This window comes from Glycine max, chromosome 20 (genome assembly GCF_000004515.6).
Source record: "Glycine max cultivar Williams 82 chromosome 20, Glycine_max_v4.0, whole genome shotgun sequence".
Taxonomy (NCBI): Eukaryota; Viridiplantae; Streptophyta; class Magnoliopsida; order Fabales; family Fabaceae; genus Glycine; species Glycine max.
Window position 1 is genome coordinate 27895733 of NC_038256.2, and position 27973 is coordinate 27923705.

Genomic DNA, 27973 nt, shown 5'->3' on the forward strand with positions numbered 1-27973 from the left:
CAGGTACTAATCCTAATGATGGAGTGGGGCTTTCGCAATTCCAAATGCAAGCTTTGATGCAACATATGGAGAGGTTAATGAAACAACGAGATGATGCGCTCCATGAGAGGTTGGATCAAATGGAGAATAGAGATCATAATGAAGAAGAAAGGAGGAGAAGAGGGAATGATGGTGTTCCTAGACAAAACCGAATTGATGGTATTAAACTCAACATTCCTCCATTTAAAGGAAAGAATGATCCGGAGGCCTACTTGGAGTGGGAGATGAAAATAGAGCATGTTTTCTCATGCCACAACTATGAGGAGGACCAGAAGGTGAAGCTTGCCGCCACGGAGTTTTCCGACTATGCTCTTGTGTGGTGGAACAAGCTACAAAAGGAGAGAGCAAGAAATGAAGAGCCAATGGTTGATACATGGACGGAGATGAAAAAGATCATGAGGAAGCGGTATGTGCCGGCTAGTTACTCAAGGGACTTGAAATTCAAGCTCCAAAAACTAACCCAAGGCAACAAGGGGGTTGAGGAGTATTTCAAGGAAATGGATGTGCTCATGATTCAAGCAAATATTGAAGAAGATGAGGAGGTAACTATGGCTCGATTTCTTAATGGTTTGACTAATGATATCCGTGATATTGTTGAGCTGCAGGAGTTTGTTGAAATGGATGATTTTCTTCACAAAGCAATCCAAGTGGAGCAACAATTAAAAAGGAAGGGAGTGGCTAAGAGGAGTTTTACCAACTTTGGTTCTTCTAGTTGGAAAGACAAAGGTAAGAAAGATGGGGCTGCTACTTCTAGTAGTTCCACACCTATCCCATCAAAAACTCGCTCAAAGTCCCAAGAGGAACCCTCTAAAAGGAGTAGAGATGTGAAGTGTTTCAAGTGCCAAGGCCTAGGACACTATGCTTATGAGTGCCCTAACAAAAGGTCCATGGTTCTTAGAGATGGAGAATATATAAGTGAATCTGATGTTGAAGAGGAAGAGGAGAGTGAGTACGTAGAGGAAGAGGAGACTCCGGAGGGAGATTTGTTGATGATTAGGCGGTTACTTGGTGGTCAATTGAAGCATGAGGAGGAGAGCCAAAGAGAAAACATCTTTCACACTAGATGTTTAATCAATGGCAAGGTGTGCATGGTGATCATTGATGGAGGTAGTTGCACCAATGTGGCTAGTGCTAGATTAGTGTCAAAGCTAAATTTAGCTACTAAACCACATCCTAGGCCATACAAACTTCAATGGCTTAGTAAGGATGGGGAGGTGCAAGTGAGGCAGCAAGTGGAAGTGGACGTTTCCATTGGGAAATACAATGATAAGGTACTTTGTGATGTTGTTCCTATGGAGGCCAGTCACTTACTTTTGGGGAGACCATGGCAATTTGATAAAAGAGCCAATCATGACGGTTACACCAACAAGATCTCTTTCATGCACCAAGACAAAAAGATTGTGCTCAAGCCATTGAGTCCACAAGAAGTGTGTGAGGATCAAAAGAAAATGAGAGAAAAACTTCTTCAAGAGAAAAAAGAAAAAGAAAAAGTGAGCAAAACACTTGAGAGTGAGAAAAAGAGGGAAACACTTGAGAGGAAAAAGAGTGAACAAAAGAAGAGTGAAACACTTGAAGTGAGGGAGAGCTATTTAGCCACAAAAAGTGAGGTCAAGAGGTTGTTTCGTGCTAAACAGTCACTATATATCTTGTGTTGCAAAAATCAGATTTTGACCACTAACACTTTTGATGATTTTGAAGTGCCTTCTAGTGTTAAAACTCTTTTGCAGGATTTTCAAGACATGTTTCCACCAAATGTGCCAAATGGACTACCACCTTTGAGGGGAATTGAGCATCAAATTGATCTCATTCCGGGAGCTTCTTTGCCCAATAGGCCAGCCTATAGAAGTAATCCACAAGAAACCAAAGAGATTCAAAGACAAGTGGATGAACTCATTAGCAAAGGTTGGGTAAGAGATAGTATGAGTCCTTGTGCTGTCCCAGTGATTTTGGTCCCTAAAAAGGATGGGACATGGCGCATGTGTTCCGATTGTAGAGCCCTTAATAACATCACCATTAAATATAGGCATCCTATACCTAGGCTTGATGATTTGCTTGATGAATTGCATGGTGCATGTTACTTCTCTAAAATCGATTTAAAAAGTGGATACAATCAAATTAGGATTAGAGAAGGGGATGAATGGAAAACTGCTTTTAAAACAAAATATGGTTTGTATGAATGGTTGGTTATGCCTTTTGGCCTAACTAACGCTCCTAGCACTTTCATGAGATTAATGAACCATATCTTGAGAGAGTTCATAGGAAAGTTTGTTGTGGTGTACTTTGATGATATTCTTATCTATAGCACTTCACTTGATTTGCATATTGATCATTTAAAATCTGTCTTGACTGTGCTTAGAAAAGAACAATTGTATGCCAATCTTGAAAAATGCATCTTTTGTACTAACCATGTTGTGTTTCTTGGTTTTGTTGTGAGTTCAAAAGGAGTGCAAGTTGATGAGGAGAAGGTTAGGGCTATTCAAGAATGGCCTACACCTAAGTCTGTGACCGAGGTGAGGAGTTTTCATGGCTTAGCAAGTTTTTATAGACGATTTGTGAAGGATTTTAGCACATTGGCAGCACCTCTCAATGAAGTGCTCAAGAAAAATGTTGGTTTCAAATGGGGAGAGAAACAAGAAGAAGCTTTCAATGTTCTTAAGCAAAAGCTAACTAATGCCCCCATACTTGCGTTGCCAAACTTTCAAAAATCTTTTGAAATTGAGTGTGATGCTTCAAATGTTGGGATTGGGGCTGTGTTGATGCAAGAAGGCCATCCAATTGCTTATTTTAGTGAAAAGTTAAGTGGTCCTACCCTTAACTATTCAACTTATGATAAGGAGTTGTATGCCTTAGTACGGGCTTTGAAAACATGGCAACACTACCTTTATCCCAAGGAATTTGTCATTCATAGTGACCATGAGTCCCTCAAATATATCAAGGGGCAAGGCAAGCTTAACAAAAGGCATGCGAAGTGGGTGGAATTCCTAGAGCAATTCCCTTATGTTATCAAACATAAAAAGGGAAAAGGTAATATTGTAGCCGATGCTCTTTCTCGGCGTCATGCATTACTTTCTATGCTTGAAACAAAATTGATTGGTCTTGAATGTTTGAAAAGCATGTATGAAAATGATGAAACTTTTGGAGAAATTTTTAAAAATTGTGAAAAATTTTCAGAAAATGGTTTCTTTAGACATGAAGGCTTTCTTTTCAAAGAAAACAAATTGTGTGTGCCTAAATGTTCTACTAGAAATTTGCTTGTTTGTGAAGCACATGAAGGAGGTTTAATGGGGCATTTTGGGGTCCAAAAGACTCTAGAAACATTACAAGAACATTTTTATTGGCCTCATATGAAAAAGGATGTGCAGAAATTTTGTGAACATTGCATTGTATGTAAAAAGGCAAAGTCTAAGGTAAAGCCTCATGGATTGTATACTCCATTGCCAATTCCGGAGTATCCTTGGATTGATTTATCCATGGATTTTGTTTTGGGGCTGCCAAAAACAAGCAATGGTAGAGATTCCATTTTTGTGGTTGTTGATAGGTTTTCTAAAATGGCTCATTTTATTCCATGTAAAAAAGTTGATGATGCTTCCCATGTGGCTGATTTGTTTTTCAAGGAGATTGTGAGACTCCATGGTTTGCCAAGGAGCATTGTTAGTGATAGGGACTCTAAGTTCCTAAGCCATTTTTGGAGGACTTTGTGGAGCAAGTTGGGCACTAAATTGTTATTTTCAACCACTTGTCACCCACAAACCGATGGGCAAACGGAAGTTGTTAATAGGACTTTGGGAACTTTGCTTAGGACAGTTTTGAGGAAGAACTTAAAAACTTGGGAAGCTTGTTTACCCCATGTTGAATTTGCTTACAATAGAGCTGTTCATAGCACCACTAATTGTTCTCCTTTTGAAGTTGTTTATGGTTTTAACCCACTAACTCCTCTTGATCTTTTGCCTATGCCTAATGTTTCTGTTTTTAAGCATAAAGAAGGTCAAGCAAAGGCGGACTATGTGAAGAAGCTTCATGAGAGAGTCAAAGATCAAATTGAGAGGAAAAATAAAAGCTATGCTAAACAAGCCAACAAAGGGAGAAAGAAGGTTGTCTTCGAACCCGGAGATTGGGTTTGGGTGCACATGAGAAAAGAAAGGTTTCCGGAACAAAGGAAATCAAAGCTTCAACCAAGGGGAGATGGACCATTTCAAGTGCTTGAAAGAATCAATGACAATGCTTTCAAAGTTGAGCTGCCCGGTGAGTATAATGTTAGTTCCACCTTCAATGTCTCTGATTTATCTCTTTTTGATGCAGATGAAGAATCCGATTTGAGGACAAATCCTTCTCAAGAGGGAGAGAATGATGAGGACATGACCAAGAGCAAGGGCAAGGATCCACTTGAAGGACTTGGAGGACCTATTGATGAGGACATGACCAAGAGCAAGGGCAAGGATCCACTTGAAGGACTTGGAGGACCTATGACAAGGGCTAGAGCAAGGAAAGCCAAGGACGCTCTTCAACAAGTGTTGTCCATACTATTTGAATACAAGCCCAAGTTTCAAGGAGAAAAGTCCAAGGTTGTGAGTTGTATCATGGCCCAAATGGAGGACTAAATGACACCACTTTATTTCAATTTTAGAGTGTTTAGTTTGTCTAAATAATGGCCCAATCCTTGTAAAGTTGGCTGACCAAAAATATATTTTGGGTTAATCAACTAAAAAGGGCTTTAGTTCAAGTTGTAATAAGGGCCAAATTGGCAACCTAGGCATCAGCCTTTTGGGAGACCAAATGGTGGCTGACTTGTTGGCTGTTGGGGGTGACTTTTGGTTGCCAACAATTTCAGTTACACTCAGCCATTTAGTTTGTTTTAATTCCCTAGGTTAATGGCATTAAGTTATTTTAATTCTAGGTTAGTGGGTCATTACTAAAATCTGCTGTAAAGCTTCTATATAAGCTGAACCATTTTATCAATAAACACAAGTTGAGTTTTATTCAGAAAATTAGAGTTTATCTCTTTTATCTTAGTGAGAGTGATTCTCCTAAATTCTTGAGTGATTCAAGAACACCCTGGCTGTATCAAAGGACTTTCACAACCTTTGTGTGTTGCCCTCGCTGGAAAGAGTGATTCTTTCCTTCCTATCATCTCCACCCTTGTTCTTTCAAACCACAATTCCAGAAAATCCACCTCTGCCCAAAATTATCTTGTGACCATAACTCCCATTTCACACACTCAAATTAAGTGATTCTTGAGCCTAAATTGAATTTCAAAACGAGACCTTTCACCTCGTTTTGGAATCACCTCATTTGGAGCCCTGTAGCTTCCGTTATTGCCATTTCTATATTTCTGTCCAGCCACCACTTAACCTACGTTTTACCATCCCATTCATCCATTTTATGCCAGAAACCACCTTATTAAGACCCACGAGATTAACCACCTTATTTTCCATCCTTTCCTTAATCAATTTCCGCATTTTCCATCAAGGTTTAATCCTAGACGATCCTAAGTCAGCCCTTGTGCCATGAGGGTTCATATCACCTTTTATAAAGGTAAAATCGGATGATAAGATCTCAATTCCCCTCACAAGATAATGTAAATAGGGAAAGATATATTCTATCTTATCTTTCCTCTGACAATAGATAACTTTCAGTATTTGGGAATATCTTTATCTTTCTAGTAGAAGATGAAGTTTTCCCTCTTATCTTAATTAGATCCACCAGATTTTGTGGAATTGAAGTAGACTACTTGGTTGGCCATCGAGTACGGAGGTTTGCCGAGTCCGAGTAGTACACTTGTACGAGCTTTGTAAAAATAATCTTAAGTCTTTAACCTTGACGTCACTATCTTTCAGCCAAGTCCAAGTAATATTTGCTCTGGTCTGGCAGTAGTTGAGTTTGAGAGGGATTTAAATTTTCTCTTTAGCCAAGTGTTAACTTAGTCTTAAAGGAAAAATACACAAGTAGTCGTCTTTTGCCAAATTCGAGTGGTTGAGTATTCAAAGAGACTTCTTTTCAACGGTTTTATTGTTCAAACACATTTAATGCCCGTCTGTTTTTGAAAAGGCACAATGATAGCATCCTTTGAATTTTGAAACACTTTCGGGATAACCAAAATTCATGTCTTTCCCTAATCGTTGATATGTACCATCAAGGAAAGATCTAATGATCTAAATGGATTTGTCCTTTCAGCCCTTAGAAGCTTCTAGAAGACCATAAAAAGGTGAGGCAATTTTTCCTCTCCCACTCCTTACTTTTGTACTTTCTTCTTTTTCCAAACACTTGTTTTTCTAGTCATATCTTTTCTTCGATCATCCACTTCTTTTTCCAGGTATGCATTTTGAACCTCTTCCTCCCTTCATAATTTCTTATTTTGGGGAGGGTTTTGTGTGCTCTAGCAAAGGTAGAGTGTTGTCGTTGAAGGTTCACCCAATCGGGGGGGAGTTCCAACGACGATCCCTCTCATCATCATGGTGGCTTCGACGCTGCCAATGGTGATGTTTCTAGCGTCCTTGCTAATGATGTCGCCACTGTTGACGGTGTGGTTTTCCCTAACGTGGGTGTCACCGCCCCTGTTGGTGGCTCCATCATTGTTGAGGGAGGGCTTCGCCCTAACTCTAGCGTTCATCTTAACCCCAGGGAGGATGAGGCTGAATCCCATCTAGCCAATAGGCCACCGTTGTTCAAGTCATAGTCCCCTGTCCTTTCATTCCCTCTCTCCCTCTTCCCAGAAAACCTAGTAAGGCAAAGAAAAAGTACCCTTCTATAACCCTTTCAGGTTACTCTTGGGTTCATGAGGATGTTGGATCTTACGCAAGTATTTTTCTGACTTATGAGTCTGTTACTGACTTCCTCGAGTCCATTGAGTTCTGTCACGTTGATCATACCGATGTGATGATCATCAAGTCTTGCCTGGAAAGTAAACGTGTTTTTATGCGTGCTTTTCTAGGTGAGACTCACTTCTTATATATGTATTCAACTCTTTTCTTGAATCTTCACCTCACTATTCCTTTCAACAAGTTTGAGGTTTACGTCCTCTAAGAGTTGAATTTTGCCCCTATCCATTTAAATTTGAATGCGTGGGCGTCCATGTGTACTTTTAGGGTTTTACGTAACGAGTTTTTTATGACTCTGACTACCTCTAAATTTCTTCATCACTATAATGTGAAGCAAACAAAAAGGGTGGTTGGGTTTCCCTTATTGGCATTAGGGCTGTCATTGGTCCCTTCACCACTTATAAAAATTTCAAGGGAAATTTCTTTCAAGTCCGCCCTGGTGTCGAGTCAATGCTGATTTATTTTACTCGATAAGGAGCGACTCATTTTCCTTTTTATTGGACCCCCTCACCCAATAACGATATTGTAAAACTTGTTATGTACATGTCTCCTTCTAACAAAGAGGATATGATTGTACTTTGCAAGTTTCCAAGGGCTCTTCACTGCAAAACTTTGGTGGATATGCCATTTCGTAAGACTTCGACCGCAGACTGGGATCATGAGTATTTTTATTTTTTATTGTTTTGTTTTTGCTTTCTTTGTTGAGTTATGCCCCTGCCTTTCTTTCTTTTCAAGAGTTATGGCTAAGTTCAATTACCAATCCATCAAGAAGGTGTAAGCCGAGAAGGCTGAGAAGACAAAAGCCGAGAAGGAAAAGGCCAAAAAGGCTAAAGTCAACGAAGGAAAGAAGGATGCAGAGGCGGAAGAAGAGAGTTGCCTTCTCCTCCTTCCACTGGTCCTAGTGCCTAGAAGAGGAAAAACTCTGGTCCTTCTCAACCCAAAGCCGCAACAAAAAGGCAAAGGGTGGAGCTGGTGCCTATTTTTATTCCTTCTTCTGTTGGGGTTTCTTCTCTTTGGGGTAAGGACTTAAACCCTGACATTCTCATCCAATCTTCAATGTTTAGTCAATTTGGTCCACAATATGCTGAGGGAAGCTAATCCCTAACTCTCTATGGACTCCAATGTCATTTTCAGGCAAGGTCTTGGGGGATATCGAATATTGGACCAATGAATTCAAGAAAATTGATGCTAAGTTCAACAAGGCACGGGTTGAACTCACAAAGGCTTATGAAGCTTTGGTTGAATCCACCAAGGTGGATGCAACATTGTTGCAATCAGTTGAGGAATCCTGAAAGTCTCTTAAAAGTGTAGAAACTAAGTTAAAAGAGATCAAGATCTAGGAAGTGGATTTGAAGGCTAAACTGGCCACGCCTAAGGACTCTACCAAAACTCTCAAAGAGGAAGTAGAATGCCTTAATTAGGAGTTTGCTCTCTTTTGTAAAATTTGGAGATCTTTTGTCTCTCTTTTTTTTTACTTGCCCTTGGTGGATTTTCTTTTTGCTTTTTTTACACGCCCGTCATAAGGGACGACAGTCTTTAATTGAGTGTGCAAAACATGACTTCAAAATTATTTGTTTTCCCTTTTTTATTATTATTATTATTTTCGAGTCGACAAGGGTGTTGTCTTTGCTCCTACGTATCCCCAGGTGCGACGAGGAAATCAGACCTATGTAGTTCTTTAAGTCTGAATGTTTGTGTGTTAAATTGATTTTATGTTTTTGAAAGATTTGTTTTAATTGCGAGCTAAGAGTCGTTAAGGCGTTGGACCTTGAAACGATTTCAAGTGATATTTGATAAAAAGAAGTTTGGTTTATGAATTGATTTCCTTTTCATTTATTTTTGTTTATTAATTTCTAGTCTCACAAAAGAAAAGAAATTGATTTCACAGCACTGGTGATCGGCTAGAATTAAGCCTTACAAATAAAATGAAATTACCAATGAAGAAGGGGAGAAGATGAATACATACATAATGTCAAAGAGGACCTATAAGGGTACATAGATTATATTCAACTCTTAAGAAAAGAAAAGAAAAGGAAGAAAAAAAAATTAACCGACTATTGCACAAGGTACAAGGCTAACAAGAGAAACAGTATAGGGAATGATCCACGGTTGCGAGTTGGTAGCGTCTCGGCTTCGCTTTTTCCTTTTTTCTTCTTCTTTCTTCGTTTTTCCTTCCTCCATAGATTTTCTAAACCCATAAACCCATCCCTCAGCATGGCTATTTATAGGGAAAAGCCATTTGGGGGAAGGGCAGCTCACCCAGGCGAGCCAGTCACTTATGGCTGAAGGAATTAGCTCACCCAGGCAAGCTAGTTGCATAGGCTTGAAGGCATTTCAAGGCCCAGGTGAGCCAGATGCTAGCCTGAGCGATCTTGGGTCCAGAAAAGTCCACAAAATGACCCTTTTGCCCCCTTTCCCTTGTATCTTTTTGTTTTCTTGATCAAAACCCGGAGTGATCCCTAGCTTCGCTCTGTAACCGGTGCCAAACACCGTAATTCGACCGACAATGATCAAAACATCACAGGTGAATGATAAAACATCATACCCAGATGAAATTAGGGTCTAACACTATGTTATAAGTTATAAGACCAAGTGAGTGTGACCACTTGGCAAAGCATATAACATGTTATAAATATGAGCTTATTAATAATATTTGGTTATGAACTGTCATGCTTTAGGATTGGATCCAAGGGTCTCAATTCCTCGGCAAAATTTACTTAGGATGACATGTAATGATTGAGTGATTTGATATGTGGTGTTATGTGGTTTTGTGAATTGGACTATTCCACACAAGGTGCCATATTAATGGTGACCTAGAGAGAGAAGGGAATAATTTTCTTCCTCTCTTGATATGTTTTAGTGTGTGTGCAAGATGAAGACACTTACAGTCAGGAGTTTCATGAGGATCGACACACATTACAAGGAAAAAAGGGAAAGGAATGGATGAACATGATGGCAAGATTGTGTAGACTTAGATAGATGGTTATGTCGGGAGTAAGGGTATAATACTATACTCAGTGGGAAACATCCTCTAATGTATATTCACATGTACTCACGCAACCGTTGTTTGATGATCGATGTTTCTCATCACGAAGGATAAGTGAGGAATTTTTAAAGAGGGTGAATGGCATACAATAAGTACATTGGGGGATGGTCTGAACAGTTCAAAGGAACTTAGGGGAATGTTGAGTTATGATCAAGGTTATCAAACTCGAGAGTTTATGTAGACTCGTGATAGTTCCATAGACTCGACTCATGGACTCACTCGTAGACTCGTAAAAGTCCACTTTATATAAAAATAATAACAAAATATCTATAAATAACATAGCAATTAAAAAATTCAAAAATATAATAAAACAAAATAGTAAATCATAAATTTCACAATACTTAAATAACCAAGTCTAGTAATGCATCACTACTGGATAATAACTTACAAATGTTATAGTAGTGGTAGATCGTTCCCATTGAGGATTTGATGTTATTAGAAAACAAGGGTTTGATGTTATTAAAGGTGAGAATTTTTGTCTTTGAGAATAACACACTAAATGAGGGTATGTTAAACACTAAACAGACAAAAAAACAACTCAAAATGACTTGCATTTTGGTCTAATTTTTTTAACTTGCTCACTCTTTGACTCGGTGGTAAACTCGAGAGTCTACTGTGTTTACTTAGAGTTTATAGAGTCTACCCAGAGTCTACTAAGAAAATATTTTACTCAAGAGTCAACTCACAGAGAGTAAGCAGAATCGTAAACTCGTAAAGCGAGTTAATTCGAGAGTTTGATAACCATGGTTGTGATAACTTGACTAAGGGATTTTCTGATAAGTTCGGGGGACTCACGGACCTCACTTGGCATTCCCAACTAGAGCAAAATTGTATCCATGGTTGGTAAGAGCATTATGTCACGTACCAACATGTGACATGTCCTCCCAATCGTCATCCATATGCTGCATCAGACCACGAAAGCCTAGGAAGCTTATTGGCAGTGTTGGGCCCAAGGTATGAACTATTTAAGGGATAGAATGTGAAGTAGGATATCATGAGTGATGTATGCTAGAAAACCACACGTAGTGGTTGTTTAGGTCATGAGTGGGACTTAACGTTAGTGTTTGTGGCTTCTAAAGGGAATAAGTACTCACTCGCTCGTTACCATTTTTTGGATACAATGTTGACCATGTCGTTAACTCCCCCATTCTTTATTGATGATATTGAGATGCAGTAGGAGCATGATGATGCACTTCATGTTGATCGCTTCTTCAGCTACCTCTGTTGTTGTCTTGCGCTAGTAGATGCACCAGAGTTTAGGTCATGCATAGTTGATTTTCCTGTTTGGTGGACTGAAGCCATGCCATTCTATCACCATTTTTTCATGTTTGTGATAGAGATCATCATTCTATTCGAGTCTCCTTCACTACCTATGGACAATGAGAAGTCTTTTGTTAGATATGAATCTTCATCTGATGACTCTGAGGCTACTCTCTCTGTTTTGGTTTCTCCACAGTCGGTGTTACCAAGCCCTGTGTACCACCTTTTAGGCCTCGTCGCTTGTCTCTAACTGAGATGAGTTCCCAAAGGGTGGCACCATCCATGGTAGATTTGGTGGATCTTATTTCTGAGGATGGAGAAGAGGGTTTTAAGGAGGACATATCTATCAAGGAGGATTCATCAATGGATGAGGAGGACCCTGTCATGGAGTCGAAGTCGATGGGGGAAGACTCTTCATAGGATTCTTCTGATGGCTCTTGTTAGAGAGCCATTTTTCATCTGACTATACCTTTTGGAGTATAGCTGACTTGGACTTAGGTATAGGTGATTGATTTGAGTCTTAGGTTTTTGCCCTTGTGTGTATTTTAGGATGGGAAGACCTAGGCTTAGGCTTTATCTATTTATTCAGTCATCGGTTACTTTATATCTTTTTACTTGTTACTTTAAGGTTGTATATGCTACTTATTACTTCCACTGAGATGCTTATATTTTGCTACTTATTCTGACATGTGAAACTTATTTATTTATTTTTGGTGACCATGGAAGTCCACCTGTTTATCCTTATTTATTACTTGAGAATGTATGTTTATTTACTTCACAAATTATTCGCTTTTACTTACCGATTTGTGGTTTATTTACGATACACAATCACTACAAGTATATTATGTATGTTTGAAAGAGGATCTGAGTTTAAGTTTAAATGAAAAGCTTTTATTTTTTCAAAAAATTACCCTACATTTTCTTATCTTTTGAAGTAATACTAATAACTTTTTGGGGATTAACCTTTTTACTTAAGGGAGTTAAATAGTTATTCCTCACACACACAGAGAGATATATAAGTAAGCCCATAATTAGATTTTCACTATGCAATGTGAGTTTTGCAAGTAATTTCAAATTCTACCTAGAAAATGAAACTTAGGCACTTAACCTTAGGGTCCTTTGTGAATCTAAGCCTAAGAGCAATCTACTCTTAGCTTCAAACTAGAAACACCTATTTTAGCATGTTGTAAAAACTCATGTGCATGCAGTAACAATATGTAAAGACCATATGAAATAAAGTCAATGAGAGATACAACCTTTACATTCAAATGCAAGAACAAAAGACTTGATTGAATGAACCTATCTTGATCTCAAAAATGTTTACAATTCACTTTTCCTTTGAAAGCTTCAAGAAACAAAAACTGAAGTTTTGAGTTGTAAAAAATTTGTTCAAAGGTCATTGTTGAAAGTGAGAACACAAGATAGGTATATATACAGAAAACAATTATAATCGCCTGTAATCGATTAAATTGGCAATGTAATCTGGATAATGCTACGAATCAGCCAATGAGTCTTTGCACTACTTTCCAAGTGTTAAACCCCTCTAGGTTGGCCTCAATCCCTTTGTCACTAAGCACGAAGCCAAGGAATTTTCCTCCATGTACTACGAATATGCATTTTTCAGGGTTTAGCCTTATGTTATACTTTCTTATTTCTGCAAAGATTTCTACTAAGTCTTTTGCATGAGAGGTAGTGCTTGTGTTTTTTACCACCATGTCATTTACACAGACTTCTAGATTCCTTCTAAATTGGTTCATGAATATCTTGTCCATTAGCCTTTGACATTGCTCCGACATTCTTAAGACCAAACGGCATAACCGAGTACCAATAGTTAGTCGTATCAGTTGTGAACGCAGTCTTCGCCTCATCCTGCTTGAACATCAGGATCTAGTTATAGTCGAAATATGCATCTAAAAAGTTGAGGATGAGAAATCCTGATGCTCCATCTATTAGTGATCTATACTTGGAAGCAGATACAAGTCTTTTGGGTAGGCTTTGTTTAGATCTGTGTAGTTGATGCACATCCTTTACTTCTCATTAGACTTCTTTACCATTACCACATTGGCTAGCCAAGCAGTGTACTTCACTTCTCTGGTAAATCAAGCATTCATTAGTTTCTTTGCCTCCTCAACGATGGTTTTTCCTCTTTCAAACCAATTTTTATTTTTCTCTGCACGACCAGTCTAGCTTCAGGGCAGATGGCCAACCGGTGACAATGAAACTCGAGGTCGATTCCAAGCATATTGGATGTTTGCCATGCGAAGAGGTCAGTGTTCTTTGTTAGCACTTGAGAAATGTATTCTTCTACCTTTATACTCATCTAGCATTCTAGTTTGGTGCATTGAGATGACTTTTTGTCGAGTTGGAAAGGCTTCACTTCTTTAATGGGCTCTGCTATCGGGTTGAGCTCTGCTTCCCCTAAATTATTATTGAGAGAGGTGCAGGCTACTAGTTGTACTTTAGGGTCTACTACCTTTTTTCCCTTGGCAATCTTTAGGCTTGCAACGTAACATTCTCGTGTCATTATCTAGTTGGCTCTAACAATGATCATTTTTCCATCCTCACTCGAAAACTTCATCGCTAGATAAGGAGTCAAAAAGATGGCTCCTAACTCATTGAGCAAAGGATGCCCTATCAATATATTGTAAGAGGTTAGGGCATTGACTAGAAGGTACTTGATCATGATGGACTTTGACCCCTTTTCATCTCTGAAAGTGGTTAGCAAGTGCACACATCCTATTGTGCTATGAGAATGGCTCAATTTGGCTTTTTGGTATACCTAGTTGTTTAAAGGTCATCCAGTATAGGACATTGATCGAGCCCTCATTGTAAAGTAAAACTTTTAGTACTAAGAAGTTAGCAACCTCTATCTTGACTACCATGGGATAATTGTGACATCACTTTATCCCCTTAACCTCATCTGTGAAAGTGATGGGGGGGTACATGTAACGCCCTTCGTTACAATAACAAGTCATAATAAAAAATATACTTTAAAACATCCATAAAATAAGAATTTAGAAATTTCAATGATTCAAAATATTTCAAATATTATAAATAAAAGAGTCCTTACATAAATAAACAATTTTATTCTCAAATATGGGCATCTAAAAAGTTTAACTAATAATGAACTAAGTCTTCAATTTTCCCTTGTCTCAAAAGTTTTTTCCTTGAACTTTGAAAACAACACTTTTAATGAGATAATATTCTCAGTGAATAAAACAAGTTCTAAAAGAGTTCACAAATAGTGTCATTCTCAGACGATGCAGTAACCGAAAAAATCCAACCATGATATCTGCAAAATTGAATTAAAAATATTATATACTTATAAACAACCACAAATTATTCACACAACAAAATTAAATAAACATCAACACTTTACTACAATCAATTCTTGAACAAACAAACAAATATCATAGCACAAATCAGTGATTCCCATAATCACTAGACTCAATTCTTTGGTTCCCAGAATCGGTGTGAATCTCATATTCTTCAATAGGTCTATGAGCTCATATCCATGCAATGGCGTCCCACTACCTTCCCCATCATAGATGGAGGTATCCAGAATCTCTTCCTCATCTCAGATGGAGGTATCTATTATCTCATCCCCATCCCAAATAGATGTATCTCATATCTCTTCCCCATCTTAGATGAATGTATCTCATGCATATTCAATTTTCAAAATAAAATATACATTGTCACCACTTTCGAGAAGATGATGACCAACTCACACATAATTACAAAACATCATTCCAGATAACTACCAAATAAATACTCTAATTCCATACACACCAATAACTCATAAAGTCATATCCCAAATTATGGCATCTTATTAGTCAATTAATAATTAACTACAAAATAAAACACAAACATGTATAAAAATATACTTTAGTTTATATATATGATAGCTAAACACAAAACTCGAACAAGTTGATTCATGAAATTTCAAATAAATTTCATGGTTTAATATGCAACAAGTGAAGATTTGTACATCACAATACCCATTTTTGTAAAATTAAATTAAACCTCACGCATAGTAAAACTACATGTTTGTATGATTATATCATGCACTTAAATAATTTCATGCAACAATACCACAGAAACTAAATTTTATGATCAATACAAGGATTAATTCACGCAAGGATCAACGTATCAATTTATCGATTTATGACCGGTAAACTCAAGAAGACGTGTTTCCAAAAATCTATACCATGAAAATTTAAAAAAAAAAAGTTTTTTTACTCACCTATTGAAGCACATAGTAATTTACATGTTCTTCGCATATCATGTCTCTTCTCCATATAGAGGGTTAACATGATTCTCTTTGTTTCTTCTTTCTTTCCAATCCTATATGATCTACTAATTTTCCATTTTCTGAGGTCGTCTATAAATTCTAGGAGAAGAGAATTGATTATCCTTATATAATACAAGAGTATATGACTTAAGATTGGGTCACATGAGATATATTTTCAATAGATTTGGCTAATCAAATCTTTCTTTTATCTTTTTCTACCCTATTATCTAGATTTATTTAATTATTAGCATTATCTAATTTTTATTTTCTTTCAAGGTATATTAAGATAAAACATGATAAGATTTAAATCATTCTCAATAATTACAAATTCAAATATAACGAACATCTTACCAAACTAGATATACAATGTTATATGATTACTATAATAATTATTTTTACAATAGTAATAATCTTTTAATTTTTTTAATTAGGATATGGAGGTCTCACAATTTATTTTATAATTATAAAATAATTATTTAATCTGATTAATTCTAAACAAAGTAATTAAAACATACATAATTTTTTTAATCAATTATTTCAACGATATTTAATATATCATAATACAAACATTCCATGTGTGTGTGTGTGTGTGTGTGTGTGTGTGTTAGCAATTGATATCCTTTCAAACCAATTTTTTTTCTTCATTTGAATTGACAGTGAATTCTTTTTATTTCTTGTTCAATTTATGTATTATTTTTTTCTAAATTAAACAAGGCAAGGACTAGTTCCCGAACTGCAAGTAAAAAAATGAGAGAATTGAGTATAGATTTATCTATAAGTTTGTAATAGAACTTATGCATGATAGAAAGGTTATTATTAGATAGAGTTGATGAATGAGATGAAGTTGAGTTCATTAAATAAAGATGAAAAATAACAAAAAAGAAAACATGCATTCCCTTTCTATACCTTTCATCATAGTCTTTTTTCCCTGGTGTATCTCTTTCACATTTCAAAATCACACACTCAACTCATCCTATGTTGCAGGCGATTTCTTGCATAGGTTATCCGAGAAAGAACAAGACTTCAATGCCATAATATTGAAGTGAGCATGACTTTTGGGCTCAAGTTTCTAATCCAAACTAATATTGATAATAACCATTCCACAAATTCTTGCCTAATGTTGGCAAGTGCCACAATTGTCAGATGGTGTTGTCAACTCATCGCGTATTGGACTCCACAATGCGCGATAAGCGTCGTGAATGAGTCAATGGAGTTTATTGGCAATCGAGTATGCCAATGAAGTGTTTCACCTTTCAATGTTGTATGGAACACTCGACACATGATTGCATCATCATTCGTGTATAGATTCATCTGTGTGACGAACACATCTACGTGATCATTTGGGTCCGAGAGTCCATCTTAATGATCAATGGACAACGTCTTCCATCTAGGTGGGATTTATGCCTCCATAATCCCGTCAACAAAGGCATGAAGCCAAGTGTCAGTGTTTGTTACTCTTTGAACTGGTTGTGTGACATAGGAAGTCCCTTTGTGCCATATTTTATCAACCTCATTTGTCCTAGCCAGATAGGTCTATTGTGTTGCAATTCCTACAATCGAGTTTGCAGTATAGTCCTCTTAAAGCTTTAGATAGTGCTTTTTAAGAGTGGTGTTCTACTTTCAAAGGTCTCTTGAGCATTTCTTTGCTTAAAGGAATTCATCTCTCTTTGCTGAGCGATGATCATCGAGCTCTCAACGCAAGGGACTCACCACGTTTGTTGGGTTCCCCTTTTCAGAGGCATCCATGACAGGCATCTCCTTCACAGTGGATACCTACTTGTGTGGTTGCTTTCATTGATTGATGAAGTTGATGTCGTCGTCATTCGTTGCCATTGATGATGTAGTGGTTAAAGGGAAAGTTTTCCTTCAACCCCACAGTGGGCATCAAATGTTCTAACCAGATTTGGTAGAACCTCTTCACGATGTCGCTCCTCTGTGAGCTCCTCCATTAACAGTGGTTGGGTGTACCTAAAAAGATATTTTGATGCTCAAGTTAACGGCATAAAGGTATATAAATATCAAAATATAGGTTGGAATGAAGTTAGTTTACCTAAACCTTGAAGATCCCCTTTTATAGAAGTGAAATTAAATGATAGGATCTCAATTTCCCTCATAATAGATTATTTCTGGTATTTGGGGATATATATATTTTTTTTTCTAATAGAAGATAAAGTTTTTCCTCTTACCTCAATTAGATCCATCAGATTTTGCCAATCAAAGTAGACTACACGGTCGAGCACTGCGTATGAAGGTATGCCAAATTTGAGTAGTACAATGCCTAAACTTGAAATCTTTGTTGCACTTTGGGCTAAGGTCCAATCTTGTAACTTCAACTTTGTTTTGGCCAAAATTGCATCAGGGGGTTCCTCCATTGATTCCCATAATTAACTTGACATTCCTCCTCCTCAATAGAAGCATACATATTTGCATTATCAAAGTTCAAAGTATTGTAAACTTTAAAAACTAATTCTGAAAATGATTTGACCTCATTTAAGTGAGGAGCAATACAAGACCACAAACAAGACTTTTCCTCTCATACCAACATGCTTCTAGGGCACAAGAAGAAATAATGAAAGGAATTTACTAAATTGTGTTCACAAAATAAACAAATGGAGAGATAGTGAATACTTCGAGGCTTTATTTATATAAGAAAGTAAATTAAATTAATTTTTTATAAGTTAAAATTATTTTTTGTATTTAAAATATTGATGGTAAAAAAATGATAGAATGAAGAATATTTGGTAAACTTAATCATTTGGAATTGTTTGAGTGAAAGAATAATGGATTGCAATTGTTTGTTAAAAGATAAAATTATGGATAAGTGGGTCAAAATAAATTATATATTTTTCATGTTAGGTAAAATTTACATATGGATTGCAACACCCTTGTTTTTAACGAAATGGTTTTCTGGTGTGTTTGCCATATTGACAGTAACACTCCTATTTTTGCATATTTGAATTGTTTTTCTAATTGTTCAATATTTTATTCTAAAAAATCGATAAGAATCTCAAAATTATAATGGGTAAAATATGTTTTTAGTCCCTCAACTATTCAAGATTTTTGTTTTTAGTCCTTCAACTAAATATTGACTAGTCTTAGTCCCAAACTATTTTTCCATTTGGTTTTTGGTCCATGTCATCAACGTTCTCTGTTAAGTGATGACATGACAGTCAGTTTACAACATATCGTCAGAAATTTTTTTGTAGAATTATTGAAAATTTGATTATACATTTTTTGGCGGCTAAAATCCCCTAGAAATTGCTTCTTTTTTTTACTTTAACATCAAGGACTAAAGTATCTCTACTAGAAAAAATCAACAACAACCAAACACAATCAAAACAATAAGAAATATAACAGGAAAGAAGAATTTAAATGACTTTCCAAATTCATTTTAAGGATCAAAATGAAGACGATAAATATCAAAAATAGAAATTGAAAAAAGAAAAGTAAGTAATAGGTTTTCTAATTTGAAAGAGAAAAGGGGGACAATAAGGGTTTACGAAGAAAGTGATCAGGGTTGCACACCTCAGATCAACCGCTGCATCATGTAGTGCTCAACCCATGCCACCACCTCGACGTTACGCTTCCATCTTCTTCGTTCCCGAAGTCACACTGTTGGAGAGAACTTTTAATCACGACGTCACACTATCCCTGAACCTTGCTTTATTTATTTACTTGTTTGTTTCTGAATTTTGTTTTTAATATCGAGAATCAATGTTTGTGGTTTTTGCTGCTTGATTTGTTAATTTGGGGGAATTTTGTCTATAATTCCATTAAAGGTAATTAATTATGCAAGAATTAACTTTGATTATCAAGATTCAGAATGGAAAAGAGTGATTTGAGATTGAGAAAGGGTACTACGTCGTGCAAATGAAGGGTTTTACTTTTACCATTGTCGAATTTTCTGGTTATACGCAATTGGATTTTTTTAATGCATATTGACGAATGTTGTGACATCCTGGAAATTTCTACCCGTGATTTTGTAAACGATGCATTTTGAATGATTATATATATAAGTATTATTCAGTGTGTGTGTATATATATATATATATATATATACTCCTGGTAGAAGTAGGTATATTGGGGGAAAGATACGCGGGTTAGGCTAATTAACAAAGAGAAATCCATAATTGGATAACTATAGATTAATTCTCAATTAATTAGTCTAAAAATTATCATTTTGCGTGTAACTTAAAATTTAACAAAACCAACCTCTGAACCATGCTCGGGGTTTCATTCTGAGCGTTTTGATATATATATTGCTTACCTTTGAAAATTGGCCCCGACGGGTGCAGAGAAATGCGAGGGACTGGAATCAGAGGAAATGGCACGCAAACCAATGTAGGATTTTAGCATTTCAAAAGGTCAGATTTTTCTCTTCTTATGGCTGAGTATGAGTCACATCAAGAGAAAAAGTGGGCCCTTTTTGTTCCACTCAAAAGAAGACATGTGGCACATCTTTTTTAAAAAAAAAAAAGAGAAAAGCCTTTTCTTAAAACACAAAGCCACGTTCTCTCTCTCCTCACTCACTCACCCAAAAATATTTAGAAGCTTTTCTCCCTCTCTCTCTCTCACGTTGCTATTCCCTTCATCTTCCTCACCATTGAAGCTCCATCAAAGCTCCAACCTTTGCACACCATTTCTGCTCCAAATCGCGAAAGGAAGCAATTTTCGGAGTCGTGAAGCGCACCTCTACGTTGTGGAACTTCAAATTTCATGTTTGGGTAGACTTCTTTCTCACATGATTTCATGGGTATTGGGTGTTTAGGAGATATGATGGGTAGTTTGACTAGGTTTATGCCATATGGTAGTTATTTGTGAAGAAATTTGTTGAAAGCATGCTAAACTTGTCATGTTTGGTGTGAGTCAAGCTTACCCATTCTGTTTTAGGGTTTTATGATGATACTTGTGATGTTTGTGTGCTGAAATTGCTGATGGAAAACTAACAGAGATGAAGGGTAGAGTTAACCTAGGGTTAAAAAGTGAGAATGTAGTGATATGAGTGGAAAAGTGCGAGGCCTTGAGGGTTTGAAAAGCTAAATCTGGATTTAGTGGTAATTGGAGGTTAAAGTGAGTTAATCCTAGTTTAAAATGTCATTTAGGACTTGTGGGAAACCTTGGGTTGTGCAAAGGAGGAAAATGAGTGACCAAAGTGAAGGCAAGAGCCATTTCTAGGGTAAATTGGGTGTTGAGGAGTCAAATTTTGATTCGGTGGAGTTTTCGTCGTAAAACCAATTTGAGCGAGTTTAGATTAATGTTATAGACTTGTTTGAGATGAGAGTTTGCTCCAAAATTTCCCCATTCTCATTTTCACTTCTCAAACCTTGAAAATCCACTAAATTGAGGGGTTTTAGATACCTAGATTTTGAGTTGCTTTGGTCGGAAGCTTGTCTTTGGTTTAGATATGATTTATACTTGATTTAGGACTTGTAGGATCCAATTTGGACAAAATTGGATGAGGGCAAGAGTGATTTCGAAAATCTGCACTATTATGCAGAATTTGGCTGTTAAAATGTGTAGCAGAATTTTGTGCTTGTGCAGAAAATGCTTATGCATGGCTGGTTGTGGAAAGGGTTGTACATATTGGGTTCTGAACGTTTTCTAGCAGATCCCAATGGTCAAAATGTAGACTTATGTACTAGGGACCTCCAGTAAAATTTTTGAGTCAATCCAACGGTGAACGAATTGGAACAAAGAGAATGTTACTAGGGTATTTGAGTAAGGAAAGCTGTGGTATTGGTATGTGTTTTGGGCAGAGTTTTCTGCCTCTGCCCTGTTTTCTTGGTTTTGGATAGTTCATGATGTTTGGATGTTGAATTGCCTGGATGTTGTGGAAGCTTGGAGGGATTGATGGGGACCCGGTGTTGAGAGGAACGATGATAAGAGCTACGTGGGAGTACATGAGCTCAGTTGAAGGTGGGCAACTGGGGATGGTGGATTTATGTGTGATTTGTGGATGTGGAGAGTCGACTTGCACCATCACCCGATCGCCACCTAGTACCACATATGACGGGTACCCCATAATCCTACAAGCTTGAAGTGAGAAAGTGTGGAAGAGTCAGTCTTCCTACTTTTATTCGTTGACCACAGAGTCAGTCTTCCTACACCCGGAGATATGTCGCGGGGGTCAGGAGACCTTGGGGACATCAGGTGGGGTGCTATTGCCCAAAACCAAGCTTGACCAATCCCGACCCAACCCGGGCATAGTCAGTCAGTGAGAACCTGTGACGTACCTAAACAGGCGAGCTCCTGGCAGTCAACCAATAAAAGAACAAAAACCACAAAGCAAGGAGGCTTGTGTGGTGGCTGGCCAGCTATGGAACTTGAGTGATATTTGGAATATGGCCTCTGGTAATCGATTACAAAGGGTGTGTAATCGACTACAAGGCTTAAAAATGGGGTCAGGAAGTTGAGATGGCCTCTGGTAATCGATTACCAAGGGGTGTAATCGATTACCAGGCTTAGAAATAGAGACAATATGTTGAGGAGGCCTCTGGTAATCGATTACCAATATTGTGTAATCGATTACACAGAGTAACAAGTCACTGGTAATCGATTACCAGTTATGTGTAATCGATTACACAGTGCATATTGCAGGTTTCCATGTTTTGAAGCTATGTAACTTGAGTTTGGCCTCTGGTAATCGATTACCAATGTTGTGTAATCGATTACCAGAGATGAAAAGCCTTGAGGCACCCCTTTTAATTGCATGTAGTGGTTATGGGACGCATTGTGTTGCTACCGTAGTTAGATCTCTTGTGAAAGAGTCTACCCCCTTTCTTTTATTTCTTGTAGATCGCGATGGCAGTGCAATTAATCCATGACCAAGTGGAGATGGAGTGCCTAGAGGGAGTTTGGGAGACCCTCGAAGGCAATGCAAGGTGCCGATTTCGGGGCACAATTCGATTCACGGCTACTTCATTGGTACATCCAGAGGAACCAGCACGCACGCTTCAGCGCACTGTGGAGTGGATATTACCTACACCTACTCCATATCGACTAGTGGAGCCAGTCCAAGTGATAGAGGTGACGTCATCTGAGGAAGACCCTGAGGAGGACCCAGAGGAGCTACCTCCTGAGCCTGTTGTGGATGCTCTTGACTTTCCAGAGGGTGATGAGGACCCACTCCCTGAGGTGGATTCTCCCGAGGACGTCATGTCAGCATCTGAGGCAGACTCTACGGAGGAGAGTGGCCCTGGAGGGATAGCGACTAGTGGAGGCTCTTCATCATAACAGACGGCTCCTTAGACTAGGATTATATACTTTTTGGGAGTGGGTGTATCTAGTACAGACTGTTAGGTTTACTCTTTTTGTTTTTGTATGGGTAGACCTATTGTATAGGAATTTGGTGATTGTATACATGTGGCTGAAGCCACCACACTGGATACCTTTGCTCTGGATGTCACTATGTATTTTGCAAAACTCCCATATTTTGGACAGCTTTAGATGATGAATGTACTTATGTTTAACCTTGTTATTTGAAACGAAAGTGTTAACAAATTTTATTTGAAAGAGAGTTCATCGATCGCATTTTATTTTATTATTTTACACGTGACGACCTAAAATGATGGTTGGTATACTTTTATTTTTGAAAGAGCAAAATAGTTTAGAGGTTATGAGTGATCAGAAAGAAATGACTCCGAATAGAGTTGTGAACTAGCCATTCAGGACTCTATAGTGATGATTTTCCTTCTGAACTTAATTACTGTGAAAAAGAGAAAGAAACAAAACAGAAAAAGAAAAAGAAAAAAAAATTCCCATGATTTTTGTTATTTAAATATTACTACTAAACCAATCATTATTTAGGGATGCCACAAATGCTAAACCCCTTTGTGCAAATTGGTAGATATTAGAATGGTAAATGGAAACCTATGGAATTGGTAGACATAGGTGATTTCAAGAACGCATTAGAAAAAATAAAGCCGCCAAAAATATTTTATAATATTAAAAGAAATTGTCACGTCATCATTTAATGAAAAAATTTGACGGCAAGGACCAACAAACCAAACCGAAAAAATAGGTGGACATAGGTGATTTTAAGGACTAATAGTTGACGAACTAAAAACATATTTTACCCAATTATGATCCCCACAATTACATTCATATTAGTGAGTACTATCTTGTTTAGATTTTTAATAATTTATTAGATCGGAGCCTAGGAAATGATAAAATGATAATTTTGTTCTTATAAAGCTAAATAGTAGGATAAAATACTAAAAATAGCTAAAGAGATTTAAAATTCATTTTTCAGCCATAAATATGCTTATAATAATTAATAAAAATTTTGCAAATTAATTGTTATAATATTTGTAAAAATGACCAAAATATCCTTAATTGACTACAAAGGCTAACTAGAGGCTTTTGGCCTCAAAATATTATGGAAAACTTATAATAAGTCTATTTTAATGGTAAAATTTATTTTCAGATAAAAATGGTAAAAATCCATATAATACTAAACAAATACTTAATTTATTAAGTAATTAATTAGCTTTTAAGTAAAATAATTATTACAAATAATATATAAGTGAGAAAACTATGCAAATTACTTTGGAGACTTACAAAAATTTACCCTTGGACTTGGTCTACTTATATTAGCCTAAACCCACTCTAAAAGCATAATCCACCTCTCCCTTTCTTTACTTTTTCTTCACCATTTTCACCGTAAATACCATTTTATAAAGTATTTTTATGCCAATATTAGTAGTTTTAGTGTTTTAAGCTTAGAAACCCCACCAACCAAGTTCCACCACCTCTTTGTCATAGGTTTTGACTAGGGTATAAGGAGGGTGTGGGCTTTAGCTTGTAAATCTTTGTTTTAATGGGTTTGTAAGAGGATTTTTCCCCTAAAATCCATTTTTCTTTGTGTGTGTGTGTGTGTATACCTTTACTTTAGGGTTGTGACCCTAGGCTGAAATATATCTCGTTATTGATGTTGATTGTACCATGATGATGTTGTAGAGGTATAGGTACTCCCAATGGCTTCCCAATTAGTACAAGATTGATGTAAGAATATGGATCCATACGTATTGTAAAAGTTTATGGTCGAGTCATGATAACTTAGGTCAAGCCCTAGGTTCCCTTGTATTTGATTGATTGATACTTGTGTGTTTTGAGCTATAAGTGAGACCTATAAACCTATAAAGATAAAGAATAATGCTATAGAATCCTCGTTTCTTTCTTCTTTTATATTATGTATAAATGTGTGTGGTACAACATTGGATCTAGAAGTAGAAAAGACAAGAAAGATATCGTTGTTAATATACAAATTAAGGATGGAAAGGACACAAAGGAAAACACTTCCAAGACATTTGTTAACTACTTAGTATAGAAAAATTTGTGATTTACAATAGGTAAGTAAAATGTAGGCTAAAATATGTTTTTCGTCCTCATAAAATTGAAAATTTCGATTTTAGTTCATGTGAAATTTATTATTTGTTTTAGTCCTCCTAAAATTGAAATATATTACTTTTTGGCATTGAATTAGGTTTGGTTGATTTCCATACCTACACAACAAAGCTAATGACAATGCAATAACATGTGTCATTTGGTTGCCTTCTTCCTTTGCCCCCTTCCTTCTTTCTTTGTCAGGCCCTTTTCCTCCACTGTCGTGAACCCAAATGTAGTCTAGGTTTTGGTTGTAAGTATCTTGAATGCGTTTTGTGTGACATCGATCGCCCCCACATCGTTATCTCCTTCCATAATGTCAAGGATGAGTCTATTTTGGTACATTAGTTTCCTTAAAGGGAGACATCTTGAAATCAAATTCACACAACTTCTTCGAGAAAACCCTAGATTCAAAAGAAGGAAACTATAGATTGGGTGCAATTCGCAGATCTCCTCCTCTAATCTACCATGGGAGAAGAAGTGGGGGGGTGGATTGAAATGGATCTGGACTTTATGTGCCATTGGGTTTGATAGGTTTAGAAATTACAAGGTTTATGAAGTGCCTTTCATAGCTTGTAAGAGAAAGATGTTGGATCAAGTGGCCTCAAAATAATTAAGAATGGGGGTTTAATTAATTATTCTTAAATCTTTACTAATTAAAAATTTACTCTTCTAAGGCTTTTACTATGTTGTTAAGTAAATGAAGAACAGAAAAGAAGTTTAACCAAAAGTAAAAGCGGGAATTAAAATGCACAGCGGAAATTAAAAGAGTAGGAAAGAAGGAGACAAACACACAAGAGTTTTTGTACTGGTTCGACAACAACCCGTGTCTACATCCAGTCCCCAAGCGACCTGCGGTCCTTAAGATTTCTTTTCATCCTTGTAAAAATCTTTTTACAAGCAAAGATCCACAAGGGATGTACCCTCCATTGTTCTCTTTGAACCTAGTGGATGTACCCTCCACTAGAACTGATCCACAAGAGATGTACCCTCTCTTGTTCTCAGTCAACAACCCAAGTAGATGTACCCTCTACTTGTACCACAAAGGATGTACCCTCCAATGTGTTAAGACAAAGATCTCAGGCGGTTAAACCTTTGATACTTTGTGAATGGGGATACAAAAGAATTCTCAGGCGGTTAGTCCTTTGAACACTTTTGTATAAGGAAAAGGGAAGAATCAAAAGAATTCTCAGACTGTGTCATTTTGAATTCTTTGACAAGGGAGAAGGGAGACACAAAATAATTCAGACGGTTAGTCCTTTGTTCTTTTGGAAAAGGGAGAAGAGAGACACAAAAAGAATTCAGGCGGTTAGTCCTTGGCGAATTCTTTTTGGCAAAGGGAGAAGGGAATGAAAAAGATGAATAGCACAAGTTTTCAAGGTTTAGAAAACCAGAAAACTTTGGAAAGCTTTTGGCAAAAGGAAGAAGAAGAAGTTCAAAGAGACTCAGAAATCAATGTTGAAAAATTGCTTGTGTAAAGAATGAATTGGAAAAGATACATTGATTTGTTATATGCAAAACAAAGTCTTGCTTTTATAGACTCTTCATGTCTGGTCAAGAGAACCATTAGAAGAGTTATGACTTTTAGAAAAAACTTAAAACCAATTTGAAATGGTCAAAAAACGATTTGAAGAGTTACATCTTTTGATTTGTTCAGAAACTATCACTGGTAATCGATTACCAAATCAGTGTAATCGATTACACAAATTTAGTGAAAGAATGTGACTCTTCACATTTGAATTTGAATTTCAACGTTCAAGCACACTGGTAATCGATTACCAAAACATTGTAATCGATTACAGCTTTTTGAAATCAATTGGAACGTTGTAAATTCAGTTGAAAGCTTTTTGAAAACCATTTTGCTACTGGTAATCGATTACAATAATCTGGTAATCGATTACCAGAGAGTAAAAACTCTTTGGTGAAAGGTTTTGAGAAAAATCCATGTGCTATTCAGTTTTTGAAAAAACTTTTTCATACTTATCTTGATTAAGTCTTCTCTTGATTCTTGAATCTTGAGTCTTGAATCTTGATCTTGATTCTTGGAACTTGAATCTTGAAACTTGATTCTTGATTCCTGAAATCAAATTTCCTCTTGATCCTTGAAGTGTGCTTGATTCAATCTTGAACTCATTCTTTGATTCTTGAGATCATCATCCTTGTTATCATGAAGTGTTCTTGACTTTTGAGCTTTTTGTCATCATCTTTGTTATCATCAAAACTCTTTAAATCAATCTTGATTCATCATGAAGCTTGCTTCTACAAAAGAGGCTTTTAAAGCTTCAAAATGTCATAGCATAAGTTGTTTCTAGATCCATGGATACCATTGGAACTGTTACTCATGCTGTTGGCCATGGGAGAGTATTGTGTGATTATAAATCTGACCAAAAAACCCAACATTCATCAACCAACAATACCAATTACTTATGTTGGGTGTTATCATTTGAGATTAAACCTATTCTTGAATTTGATTCTTACTGTGAATACATCATTCAATATTTGTTATTGATTTGATATTTTTGAATTGGCCAGGGGTACATGCACAAGTCCTTTTGAATTAAGCAATAGGATGTGTGTGGGTTTTTTTTTTTTGGATTGAAATTAAATTCAAACTAAGGGGAGAATTTATGTGTGTTGTTTCAAAGCAAATTTGATGTACAAAGACGGACTTATCCTTGACATCATATCGTCATGGGCACGGTCGATGTTGAACGAAATGGATTTGAGGTACTTACAACCAAAACCAGGACTATGTTTAGGTTCGTGACAAGGGAGAAAGAGGACCTGGCGGAGAGAAAAGGAAAGGGGTAAAGGAAGAAGGGAGTCAAATGACACGTGTTAGTGCCTTATCGTTGGCTTTGCCACATAAGTATGGAAATCAACTGAACCTAATTCCAAATAAAAGTAATATATTTCAATTTTAAGAGGACTAAAAACATACAATAAATTCCACATGGATTAAAACCAAGCTTTTTCAATTTTATGAAGACGAAAAATATATTTTAGTCTTTTATATTTGGACTTTTGTTGGGTCGTTGGGTCTTATGAGAGAAAATTCTCCCTAAGTTCTTATATTTGAATTTCTTAATTTAAGGTGATGAATTTTCCTCAACATATTAATTCTTTTAAGAGCTATCA

General features: G+C 36.7%; 1 protein-coding gene across 1 annotated transcript; it reads left to right on the forward strand.

Moving 5' to 3' along the window:
• Positions 1-317: 317 nt before the first annotated feature.
• LOC121174248 (uncharacterized) lies at positions 318-4382 on the forward strand (the record flags this gene model as incomplete). The annotated part of the gene is made up of 6 exons (XM_041013083.1): positions 318-1382; positions 1767-2013; positions 2461-3096; positions 3229-4003; positions 4160-4281; positions 4339-4382. Coding segments are annotated over 6 exons (2889 nt in total), but the record flags the coding sequence as incomplete, so codon positions are not given.
• Positions 4383-27973: the final 23591 nt, after the last annotated feature.